At 34.0% G+C, this 13,637-nt stretch overlaps 1 protein-coding gene across 3 annotated transcripts; it reads right to left on the bottom strand.

The window, feature by feature from the left end:
• Positions 1-433: 433 nt before the first annotated feature.
• On the bottom strand, positions 434-12,228 carry LOC149961065 (uncharacterized). Of its 3 annotated transcripts, XM_090174951.1 has the most exons (9): positions 12,075-12,228; positions 11,959-12,000; positions 11,514-11,553; positions 10,981-11,019; positions 9,930-10,109; positions 7,157-7,210; positions 5,328-5,480; positions 2,637-3,002; positions 434-1,122 (listed from the first exon to the last, which is right to left on the bottom strand). In XM_090174951.1, the coding sequence occupies exons 2-9, from the start codon at positions 11,962-11,964 to the stop codon at positions 479-481; spliced, it is 1,482 nt and encodes a 493-aa protein (XP_090031077.1). In that variant the 5' UTR covers positions 11,965-12,000; positions 12,075-12,228; the 3' UTR covers positions 434-478. The 3 variants fall into 3 exon arrangements, with proteins under 3 accessions (XP_090031077.1, XP_090031069.1, XP_090031084.1); XM_090174943.1 differs by lacking the exon at positions 11,959-12,000; XM_090174958.1 differs by lacking the exons at positions 9,930-10,109; positions 11,959-12,000.
• Between the last annotated feature and the right edge of the window lie 1,409 nt (positions 12,229-13,637).

Genomic DNA, 13,637 nt, shown 5'->3' on the forward strand with positions numbered 1-13,637 from the left:
CACGCAAGGAGAACTCAACCCGTCAAAGTCGTGCATTTTCTTGTGTACAATTTTCATTGGTTAGATTCTTTAGCGCCTGCTGCCGTCGGAAGGGAAAAATTCGGAAATTGTCTACCCCCGCTCGTAAAACGTTCAGCGAAAAGGTTCGTCCAATGAAATTTGTACACAACACTGCGTTAGCGTGTTTAAATGCTGGCTGCGTTCTCTTTGTGTTTGTTGCTCCTAGCACAAAATTGAGCGAAAGGAGAGGAGCCAATCGGTTACCAAAAAAAAGAGTGAAAATTTAATTTTTACCGCTCCAAAAGAACTAAAAAGAGAAGCGATTTGTTTCCGATCAAAATTTCACAGCGTGAACAAAAAAGCTCATCACCTTTATTAAAATACGTAAAGTTAATGATTTTTTACTTGTGTAATGATATAGAAATTTAATAAATTTTAGTTTGCAGGACGTGGTTTTAATATCATGTAAAGTTACACTTTAATTAAAGACTTTATTGAGACATTTTTTGAAAAGCTTCCAAAAATATGATAAGGAAGAGCTACGTTCGTGATTGTCTCGTGATTCTTTGTTGTCGTAATCTTCACCCTTTGAATAGTCACTATCGATTTCATTACCGTAATCCAAATCCGCAGAATCTCCAAACATGTTATTCCAATTAGAATAATCGTTTAACCAGTAATCACCTCCTCTATTAATAAAATCGATATTTTGTGGATTCTTCTGCTCATTTCTTCTAAAATACTGTTCAAAGAAACTCTTCCAATCTTTTCCATTGTTATTTTGATTGTCGTCATAATCATCCAGATCACCCTGATAATTGCTATTCCACCAAAAATCAAAATCAACAGCCCTACGAGAGAAATCTCTTTGATGGTTGTCGTAGTTATCTTCGAAATAACTGTTTTCGTAGTAATCGTCGCGTTGCCAGTTGCGATTCCAAATTGAATCTCGTCGTGCTTGACTACACTTTCTAATGTCTCTAATCGAAAATGTTGCGTTGCGCAAAATGAATCCGTTGTCAGAGACGCAGTAACAGGATGGAATGTTCGCTCGTCTTCGGAACTTGCACTGTATTTCGGAAAATGTGCCTTTTTTGGTACAAGCGGGCCAAATGCCTTTCCCTATGGAAAGAAACAAACTCATCAAGCGTAAGCACTTTATTCCAGAGATTCTACATTTTGAAAGAATCCCCAAAATAAACATTTTATATATTCAGAAATTTATTAAATTTGTTAATTTTCATTAAGTTAATAATGAAAACACCTTTGGAATGAATAGGATACTGTCATATTAGTGAAATTTTTTAAAAAAATGAGATATTTTCAAATTATATATATAATAAATAAAATAGTGTCCTTAAGAGGTTTTCGCAAATAGTCAGTCCCATAGACGCAAGTAGCAAAAGAAAAAGTTTTCAACCTTTGATAGAAAATTTATTTAATTTTGATATCCATTTTAAAAAATATCATAATTGTCATGGATATTGGAAAAAGAGGTTAATTAAAATTTAAAATTTTGAATTTTCAAAATTATTAATATGCTAAAAACAGCCGTAAGAATAGTATGGGACGACAGGCAATAACATCCGCTTATTTTGTTTCAAAGCTTTTATCTTTACATAATTTCTAATAAAAAATGTATCCTATTTGAATAAATCACCCTGAAAATTGATTTTATTGTATTTTTCGTCTGTGGAGAGAATTTGAAATTTTAAAACGTGACTAAACGATCGATTTTACAAAACTTTTGTAAATTCGCCAAGAAATCTAGTTCCGCAGTTAGAGGTCGCAGAGCTCTCATACTTAAATGGAAATCGTTGTGCGGAACTTAAATATAAATATTTCGATAAGCGTTTGCTTTGGTTTTTTTTAATTGTCTCGCTATGAAACATTGTGCTTTGTTTCAATTAAAACGAATTCAATTAAAACTTTAAAATTATTGTTTTTCATACAATATAATAGAAATATTTCTATAAACTCTAACAATTTGTAAGTTAAATTCTAGATTTGCTAAGCTTTGAATAATTTATTTGACTAAAACCATGAAATTATTTAGCGAATTTTAAAAACATTTTGACGTTTTTCAAATTCTTTGTTTTTTGAAATCTAATATAAGTCTGTTTTAACATTTTGTTAATTAACTGTTTAAATTAATCTCACTGCCTTATTTTGGTTCGAATTCAGTCTTTTACAGAAGTTATTTCGATATTGAAGATGCAAGTAACAATAAGATGATATAAGCCTAAAATTGATTTCGATAGATACGCCCAAACAGAAAATCGCAACGTCGTGTATCCTGTTTTACTCAATCATCTTAAATTACGCAAAATAGCCTAAAATACTAAGAAAGGCTTAATGATCTAGCCATGTACACAGATATTTTTCTGAAGACATCGACTTATTTTTCGTTATCTATGAATTTGTTGACGGATGAGATATTAGAAATGACCTTTTTTAAAAAATATAGGGATAATGATTTAGAGTTGTACATTTTCTTGCTCAAGTTTTAAGTATATGGATTTTTCGACAAAACATAATGGTCCGGGCACCCTCAGGAATTTTTTCCGATCGCCGCCACTGCGAACTTCGACACTTTAGCCTTAACGCTATTTTATAAAATAAAAAGGTTATATTACAAAATTTATTATTGCTTAGTTTTTTCCTGAGTTGCAAACATTTTCCTTCTGCCGGTTTTGTTGAAGTTTCTTCCGTTTTGGTTTCTGTGCCTGCATCTGTTGGTTCTTTGGTAGGCTTTGGCTTCGCTGTGGGTTGTGGTTTCTGTGTTGGTTCTTCGGTAGGATTTAGCTTCTCCTCAGTGGTTGGTGGCTTAGTCGTAGTGGTCAATGGCTTTGTCGTAGTGGTCGATGGCTTAGTCGTAGTGGTCGATGGCTTAGTCGTAGTGGTCGATGGCTTAGTCGTAGTGGTCGATGGCTTTGTCGTAGTGGTCGATGGCTTAGTCGCAGTGGTCGGTGGCTTAGTCGTAGGGGCTACAGGTGGTAGACCTAAAAATAAACTATTTTCAACTTTCTTCTTTAAATAAAACCTTAAGTATTTCAATATGTTTAAATTGAGCGCCGTTTTGTCTGAAGCAATACTGCTTACATCTTAAGCTAAAATAATAAAAATATTATCGACTAATTTTTAAAATCAATATTTGAAAATTGCATTTTTGCAATCAAATTTGAAAAGTAAAAAATGTGCAAGCCAATCAGACGACGATTACTCTGATTTCCTGTTGTAAAGAAAGATACTTCAAAAGCGATTAAAGGCAAAAAAATAAATTTGAGTCCATTTTTTTAGGAACGTTTATAGCTATAGAATCAAAACGGTCCCTTTAAGTAAAGTTCTAACGGTATTGTTCACTAGGGTAAATTTAAAGATAGCAGCGTCATCTTTGTTTTAAAAATTTCGCCTCTAAATGTATTTTCTCACAACCAGATTAAGTAGAGGCTTATAAATGGCACACAAAAATTGAAACGTTTCATTTTTCAAAAAGGCTTGGCTATTGCGTTCAAAGGCTGGATATTTCGTTGCCATCGTTACCTGGTTTAAAAATGCTCACAAATGACTTGTGAACATTCATTATGCATTGCTGTTAATACTTTTAGAAATTCTTAGTTGATAATATAGCTACTATTAAGTGCCTTTTTGTACCACCAACCACAACTGAACAAAGACCTTAACCCTTACTTATAGGAAAATTATAATATTCTTATGTTTTTAACTAAGTTGGTTTTCAAATGGCTACAGTCATAAAAAGGTAAACATTAATGATTGAAGCGTAATCTATATTTTACTAAAATATATATATTTTACTAAAATATATATATTTTACTAAAATATATATATTTTACTAAAATATATATATTTTAGAGGTAACGGGTTTTGTAATAAATGGGAAACTAGGTTATATTGGTAAATAAAATAAATAAAGATAAATTAGGTTATATTGCTTAGAAAGAAATACTGGTAAATAAAGTTTATATTGTAAAAAAATAATAAAAAATATATAAGGCTACATTGTTATATTGTTAAACAATTTAGTTTTAAATCTTGTCAAATAGTGATTCAAACAATGGTTTAAAACTCTATAGCTTTCAATTTTTTTTATATTAACTACAATTTTAAAACAGCTGTCAGGTCACACAAATACAATTTTAATTTAATTTTGTAAATACTGCGTGGAAATTTATAAATATATCCTTCTCTTTAGCGATTTCTTCGTTATGGTTTGACTTTCAAATTTAGAAACAATGTTCTAATTTCTAATTACGAATGGTATCTTTTCTTTATTCAAAGAGACATTTACCATCCAATAAAATTTGTTGAACTTGTTATGACTTATTTAACTGTAGATTTAAATGCGCTGAAGTTCAAACCATATTGAGCTTTTATAGTTGACTTAAAATCTCGAAAGTTTTAATGTAAGTTAGAATGTTGAAACATTATATGAAGTACTTTTTAAGACTTAAATAATTTATCGGCGGCCATGTTTAATAGCGCGATTGTCATTGACTTCGTGAAAATTTACAAAATCTTGAGTAAAATATAGGCGAAATTTCCAAATGGCCAATCGGAAACGTTTCTTATTTTACGAGCACAAATTTTGTTTTAAATTTTATACCTGCTATACAATGCTTTCGCAAACTGAAAGTATTTAAATGTGTTTTACGCACACAGTGGGGGTTTTTGCATTAGCGCGGAGCTCTTTTAATTCGCCGTAAAAGAAATTGTCAGGGACATTGGCCCTGATGTCTGAGACCAGAGCAACATTTTACACTAATTTCCGAGGCTAAAGCGGGTAAAGGGGAATTAGCTAACCATCTTACAAGGACCACCACGCGCACTTATAAACTTGAGAGAGCTCCTAACTAGCGCACTTAACTTAACTCATTCGTAAAATATATGGTTCGCTCGAATACCGTAAAACTAAATTAAAATGTAATTTTTAAAAATAGAATTAACATTTAAAGCTACTTTTGAAAGATACAAAGGAAACTATTTGCAGAATCTTTCAATTATCATTCAAGCATATTTAAAGTAAAGTGCTTGTTGAAATAATTTTATTTGCATATTTAAAGTATAGTGCATGTTGAAATAATTCTATTTGCATATTAAAAGTATAGTGCATGTTGAAATAATTTTATTTGCATATTTAAAGTATAGTGCATCTGGAAATAATTTTATTTGCATATTTAAAGTATAGTGCATCTGGAAATAATTTTATTTGCATATTTAAAGTATAGTGCATGTTGAAATAATTTTATTTGCATATTTAAAGTATAGTGCACTAAATAATTTAAACGTGTACAAATACAAACACTTACAAGTATCTTTTTCGTTATTTGCCCTCCTAAATGCACCTCCATATAAAGGTTCGACACACCACAGTATCTGTGAGTCGCCATGCCTGGTGTGTCTTCTGTGTTGGAGCCTCTTAAAGTTTCCATTTGAATCGCATTCTGTCTCATTATTTCGGGCTATTGAAAGTTGAAACAGTTGAAAGTTTCGGTATTTCTGATTTGACTATTGGCATTCTCACTAGGGCCATTAAAAGTAAATTTGTTCATTTCTATTTGATGAATTTGTGATTGGAATCGAAATGAATCTTATTCTGTTGTTGATTTTAGTATCTTACCTACTCTACCCAAATAAAACCTACTATTATAAATGAAGAACTTCAAATTGCTCAAACCAGCGGAAAGAAACACACTTTTCTTAGATTAAGTGACATTTTACTATTTTAACAACCCGACAAGTCATTTTCCCCAAAAGGAAATATAGTGTATATTTTGTAAACGGAAAGTCTGTAAATTTCGGAGAAATTAAAAATTCAATTTCAAGGTTTTGAGTACCTCACCCAGCGCATCTTAATTGCATTCTACTTGCAACGCAGTAACGCAGCTTCAGTTTTCAACACTTTTCCGCCGGGTTCCTCGTTAAAGAACCAACGGTCGCAGGAGCTTTATATATAAAATAAAATATTTACTTTATGGGAAGATTTTGTGTGCGCGAATGGTTTAATTAATTTTTTCTGATCACACTTTAAAATAGTATCGCCAAAGCACGCACTTAAAATAGAAACGGACAAACATCCCATAAAAAAATGTAGCCCAAACACCTGCTCAAATTCAAAATACGTATAGTAACATAACATAATTAATATAGCATTTCGGCCTTATAGACACACCATAATTTTACCTCTAAAAATTGTATACAAAAGACAGACAAACAATAAATAATCAAGGAAGTTGAGATTACTACTATTTAGCTTAATAATAAAAAGTATATCGTTTTGGAATTTATTGACTACCCCTATTTATCTCTTAAAAAAAGTTATGACCAGACAGACAATCAAATAATTCTAGATGATGAAGTTTCTTCTCTTGAATGTAATAACCATAATTAATTTCAATTCCAATAACAATTATTATGAAAAGTTTCGACCTCTATAGAATTCCCCAAATTATTTTCACAAATTATCACTGAAAATGAAAGCCCCAACTTTCGGGGAGTATATAGCATGATTTGCGCGGCGAAAGCTTTTTTCCCACCGAAACCAAGATATCAATCATTTTGGGGTGGAAATAGCCGGCAACGATCGATGTTACTAATTACCCCCGACCTTTGGGGCTTCATTCTGGTTGGGGAATAATAGCTTTGTCCGCGCGGTTAAAGATTTCTACCCCCGAGCACTTAAAGTTGGGAGTAAATAGCAACCACCACGCGGAACCAACTATAATCTTTTTACCTCCTGAAGTGGGCAGTAAATAGACACTCCGTACTTTTTATTTTTCCGATTCCATGAAATCTTTGAACCTTTTTAATTCCTTAATAAAATGTGTTTTTGAAAGTTGAAACATGGAAACTGACATATATTTCACATTATAATTTTATCCCCAAATTGAACAGATTGGATAGTTTCCACTGTTTTTTCCCTTACCTAAATCATTAGTGAAAAATATGTCTTTTCCAAATTACGTGTTTTAAGATGCCCTTTAACTTTCTCAATTAATTAAACTCCTAAAACCTGAAATTTACGGATTTGGCAATTGAAAACTACCTAAACTACCGGTATAGTTGCCAAAGAAAAGTATAGAATAGAAAAGATGGAAACCTCTCTTTATAATATTTATTTAAAGGTTAGTTTACTTACAGTACTTTTGTCGGAGCATTTTGTCATAATACCTGCAAGGCTTTACATTCTTATCTGTAATTACAAATGACGAAACGTAAAAAGATTAGTAATGCGAGGCCCCTAGGTGCACTACAATGTTTTGTCCCGTTTTTAACCCATTGAAGTTACTATACGCTAACTTTTGAATCTTAGAGAGCGATAATTGGGTCCCTTAAGTTTCGGGGCCCCAAGGGGCGCACCTTTGGCGCGTAAAACCAAGTTTCAAAAAGTCAATATGTGGAGGGAAAACATCTTTGCGTTCTATTTTTTTAAATCAAGTTAATTAAATAAATTAAGTTTATTTAACTTATTTTATTTCGTATTATATCTATTTTATTTTTTTATATGACATACTTTTTAAAATTTAATTTAATTTAATTTTATTTATGTATTTTATATATTTTTTATATTTTTTGTATATTATATATATTTTATATTTTTTATATTTTATAAATATTTTTTATATTTTATAAATATTTTTTATATTTTATAAATATTTTTTATATTTTATAAATATTTTTTATATTTTATAAATATTTTTTATATTTTACATATTTTATACTTTATATAGGTATTTGATATTTTATACATTTTTCTACATTTTAATTATTTGTTTTTTGATATTTGGTATATTTATTTAATTATTTATATATATCTATATAATAAGAAGCGGTTGGTTGGGTGGTAGGTAGGTTCATTCGTCAACCGAATTTGGAGATTTATATCTCGATTTTCGGACGCTTTTCGCGCTCGCGTTACGGGCGCGAGTGTCGCGTGGCATTTTTTTACGTACGCTGCGATTCGCGTTTTCGCACCGAGTGGTCTTAGATTTCCAATTTGGATTTTAAATTCTTTATTACAAATTTTCAAAAGTGACGCAATTATCAGTTTCTAAAAATGCTCAAAATCTGTCGCCCCTGAGAGTTGTACCGTGTTTGTCCCAACCCGCAAGACACCCGAAATTTATCTCTTTCCGCCGCGGATTTCGGAGAGGGGGGGATCGTGCTGGGTAGTTTCGATTTGAAAGTCCCGTGGCACTCTCGGCGTACGTTAGTCCCGTGGCATTTAAGCATCAGCCATTGGATACAGGGGGTTGGAAAAGGGGGAAGGGTTCCCTGGTAATTATCACATGGGGAAAAGGGGGAGGAAAGGCCTTATTATTATTATTATTATTGAGTGGGAAGGCAAGCCAAACACTTCGACCTAAGGTCCATTGTGCATCCCCAAACTGGGTGACTTAAATAAGTCCTATTGCCGACATAAAGCTTAAAATCTGCCCGGCCGTAATATTAGAGACGTCATACGTCTCCAACCGATGCATACCCAAATGCTCAAACCTCTGGGCTGCATAGTAATCGCAGCTACAGAGTACATGCGAGGCAGTTTCCTCCTCAGCTAGACAAGATCTGCAAATCGGGTCATCACTGACCCCAATAAGCGTTAAATGCCTGTTAAGATGGCAGTGGCCTGTAAGTAGGCCAGTAACAATCCTAATACTGGACCTAGAGAGCGAGAGTAATTCTCTAGCTCTCTCCCTAGATGAGCTTGGTGTGGCTATGCTCCCAATTATTAGCCTTCCACCAGCCATTTTGGTTAAGCCTATAGGCACCTAAAAGGGCCGCTTCCTCAATAAAAAGGTGGAGAGGAAGCATATTCAGGAGTATTTCCAGAGAAGCGCTTGGGGCTGTTCTCATGGCTCCTGTAATGCCGACACAAGCCAGCCTTTGCAGAGTGCGCAGATCAAACTGCACAGTCCTTAAAGTAATACTTGGCCACCAGACCACAGCTGCATAAGACAAGATAGGTCTGTTGATCATGGTGTACAGCCAGTACACAGCCCTGGGGCTTAAGCCCCAGGTCTTGCTAACTGCACTTCTAGTTCTCCAAAATAACACTTTGCCCCTCTTGACTATGTAGTCAAGGTGTGGTTTCCATGTTAGTTTGCTATCCAGGATGACCCCGAGGTACTTCACCTCGGTGCTCTCCACTAGGTCCTTTCCAAATAAGGAAATACCCTCAAACATACCTTTTATCCTTCTACGAGTAAAAGGAACCAAGACAGTTTTATTAGGATTAACCATGAGGTTGACCTCCCTGCACCAGCTCTCAACTAATGCTAGGGCCCTCCTCATTACGTCCTTCACTGTTGCCGGGAATTTCCCAGTAATGATGATAGCAATATCATCGGCGTAACCGAAACAGCGGCATCCTCCCCTGTTCAACCACCACCAGGCACCACGACTGGTGGAGACCATAAGGGAGTCACCCAGCAAGGAGGATACCACTTTTCGGTCAGTTAACATAGATTTGATCCAAAGGCACAATGTGTCATTGTTACCAAACCTTTTCGCAGCCTTAAGTATAACTGCGCTGGAGAAGGGCCTTACTGGGGTGGTTCAACTAGGAGGAAAAGGGTACCACGGTAATTATCACATGGGAAAAAAGGGGAGGATCAGTAATTATCACATGGGGAAAGGAGAAGGTGGGTACCACGGTATTTATCACATGGGAAAAGGAGAGGAACGGAAATTGTCACATGGGAAAAAGGGGTTGGGGGGCCCGTACTGGGGTGGAGGGCCTCGAAACACACAGCTAGTTGAGGGCCTGTCTGTAAGGCGGGCTTCTCAGCTAGTAAATATATAAAATAATCATTTTATAAATAAAGAAGTTGGTCGATTTCTTACACCGGTGGTTTTTTAAAGAGTAAATTATTCTAACCAAAACTATATTAAAATAACATTGGAATAATTACCTGGGGTGCACTGGACAAAATTATCGAACAAAACGCTCACTCTGTTTTCGTCGATTGGAGACACGCAAACGCAAAATTCCGGATCGCTTACCTTACATTGTCTTTCAACGAAAGTGCCGTCGTTTTTGCACTGACGCGTGTAAGGCTCGCCTTCTTTATTGTTACTATTGTATTTGTTCTCTTTAGAAAATAAATTCCAATTGGAGGTGTTAATTCAATACTTAAAAAGTATTAATTTTATTATGATCATAATGTAATTCGCTTGAAACGTGAACCTTCGTAGGCTCCAGCTGGTTCGGATAATAACCAATGTGGGGCGCAATACACCATTTAATATGTTTCTGAAACTATTATGTCAAAAATAAAAGGAGCTTTCTACGTAGAAGCCACTAAAAGTTTTATACTTTATATCGTTCTCCAATGTTATACACGCTTTAAATGTTAAGTCGTGAAGGAATGAACACATCCACGTCACGGCGTAAAATTCGTTTACCTTTAAGTCGGCGTCGAGCCTCCGAAGGTACTCGTATATGACAGGGATATACAGGGTGTTTCAAAAGTGATGCAAGAATTTTAAGGGGTGAGTTTAAAAGTATGCCAGTTTTTTCCCCATTTTGCTACGATGAGGTAAGTGTGGCCTACTAGCCTCTGGAAGTAGGCTGCAACAAAGGCCAAACCAAGCAGCAGGGACTTTAAATACTGTTTAAGTTTACTTGTTTACGCTGGTTACCTCGATTTGCTTACAAAGTCCTTTTTTACCTATCACACGAACCCAAACCTTAATGTTCGCATTTCCCTGCAGCTTGTTTTTGCGCTTGTTGTAGCCTACTTCCAGGTGCTATTAGGCCTCATTTTGAAGCTCGCTGGCACTCTTTTAACTCATCGTAGGAAAATGAAAAAAAAAACTAGCATTCTTCTCAACTCATCCCCTACAACTCCTTAAAAATTTTGCATCACCTTTTGATACACCCCGTATACCATAAATAGGTTTAATGGATTCTCTCGTAAGAAATATATTATACATTTCCAGATTCACTTATGTTTTACTTACTTTTGATCTCTATCTGGCATTGCGTTAACGAATGAAGACCTATTTAAGGTAAATTGATAAATTGAAGGTGGGGTCTTTAAATATAAAGTATTAATATGATTAATATCGGTATCAAATGAGTTTCCTAAATTTGATGGTTTCCTTTCCAACATCTCCTCTAAGAAAATGATAAGTACGCCAATTTGCAAAAAAAATGGTTTGGCTTTAATTTTGGCAATATATATTTAAAGTTACCGCCTTTGTGTTGCTAAGGATACAATAAGTAACAGTGCCAAAATTTGTTTCTCATATATAAGTCGATAGAATACATTAAATCTTAAATAGAAGCCCGCAAAAATTAAAAGATGGTAAAACGCCAAAATGTTAACTTAAAAGACGTATATATTTAATTTCTAGGTACATCTGGTTACGTGGTTAATTTTCTAAAAATAATGGCTGAATCATGGTCACTTCGCCTATTGAAATCGTACGGAATTTTTACTTCGACAGTTGAATTAAGAGTTCTTCAAACAATTTTTAACAATAATTCTTACCTTTACAAATAACTAATGCACATAACAAAAACAACAGCAACTGCAATAATAAACCAGGAAATAGGTTAAGATAAAACTCTGCATATATTATTGCAGAAAGGTACGCCAAATAATGCAATACGCAAATAATATCTATTCATTTTTTAAGACTTTAAATCGATGTTATTTTGAAATTTATTTCATTCTTTAATAGGCAAATGATACGTTATTGCAATAAGAATAGGTGTCTTTGGAAATATCAAATTGTAATGACCTAAAAAGTATTTACAAAAACGCGCAGTACACTAATAGATGCAAGCTATTTGGACTTTGCGAAGAATTTGTTTGGAATATGGGTTTGGGAACATTATTTTTATGAACTACATTCTCAATCCTTTTACTAATGTTACTTCATTTTTTTTTAAATGATAATGGTTTTCAAGTTTTAAATTCATTAAAACCTTACCTTCATTATCTTCAGCGATATGGTTCATCGATTTAAAATATTCTAAAATGATTTCTAGTATTTAGTTATAAAAATGCCTTTACCGATAATATAAATCAAGAATATATTCAGGTTACCTTTAGAATATATTTGCTACAGCCACATTGCATCGAGATAACCGTAAGAAAAACCACGCCCTCGTATATCCTTCGTGTAATATTCTCCAACTTGTTCCCAGTAATGGAGGAAAACAGTACGCTTGCTCCGTGTAGCCCGAGAATATCTTCTGGGAATCCAGAAAAACAAAGGCTATAATTGCTGTTATATATTCTCTAATAACCTGTATTGTTTTAACATTGAAAGCTTAGTTGATAATTTATACTTATTTTGTTTTTACAATTAAGATATAATTTATTAAATATAACATTAACACCTGATGCTACATAAAAATTAAATCTTTCATCTCACAGAAACCTTACATTTTACTGGTACTACGCCGTTATTCATAAGGTAGAAAAAATGACGTGAAATAATAATAATACAAAGCAATCTAGGTAGACGTTTTATAGAGATATGGCTTTGCAATTAAATATGCTGCAAATGTATTAGTTTATTTCTTACAGTGTAGAACGCGATTCAAATTAGTTTCATTCGCTAAGAAGCAAACTGCACTAAAAGAAACGTTTCAAGATATTATATTGGCAAGCGCCAAAAAATTTAAATCAACATGGCACCTAGGAGCAACCAACACAGCACCCCACACAAGGAGAACGCAGCTAGCCTTTTAACACGCTAAAGCAGTGTTGTGTACAAATTTCATTGGACGAGCCTGTACGCGGAGCGTTTTACGGGCGAGGGAAGAAAATTTCGTGAATTTTCGCCTCCCAACGACCGCAGGTGCTAAAGCGTCTAACCAATTAAAACTGTACCCAAGAAAATGCACGACTTTTGACGGGTTGCGTTCTCTATTTGTGTTAGGTGCTGTGTTGCTCCTAGGTTCAAGTAACTTGTTAAAATTAATAAAATGTTTAGACTTTTTTAAGGTTTAGCTTTTTTTTTAAAAGCGTCTTATAGCGTCGCGTGCCATTTTGACGGCTCTATGGTAAGAAATTTCACGTGTTTAATTTAGGTCACATTCTATGTTAAAGAACGATATATAATAAATTAATATCATAAGGTCAAAACAGAATTACTATTCGCTTACTTTGTTCAGTATATTCAGAAAAAAATAACTCTAACAGCTAGACAACCAGACACGCTTCCACCATCGCATTTTATAATCGTTTCAAAAAGCGCGCATCTATTATATCCTTTACTCTCGTCGTCTGGTTCGGGAGTCTGCTACCTCATTCTCTAAAGTCAAAACAAACATGGCCTTAACTCTATTTCTATTATGGAAAATATATCGGAAAAAACCATTCCACAAATGCTGGGTGCAGCCATTGATACAAAATAGAAACGCAAAAGGCAGTTATCAAATTATGATCTAAGAATAACAACTCAGTAAACTCCTCGCTCTATTTTCGGATGAGCAAGGGCCAATTTGCCAAGCTACTTTCAATGGTTGAGATATAAATTACGTAGAAAGATACAAAATTTAGAAAAGTTGTCAGCGCAGAAGAAATATTATGGTAAATCTTGTACAACATTAATTATATACAACCATTAGTTTATAATAAAGCTCCCTATAAGTTAGAATC

This window comes from Leiobunum rupestre, chromosome 1 (assembly GCF_980474605.1).
Source record: "Leiobunum rupestre chromosome 1, qqLeiRupe1.1.hap1, whole genome shotgun sequence".
NCBI classification, from domain to species: domain Eukaryota; kingdom Metazoa; phylum Arthropoda; class Arachnida; order Opiliones; family Sclerosomatidae; genus Leiobunum; species Leiobunum rupestre.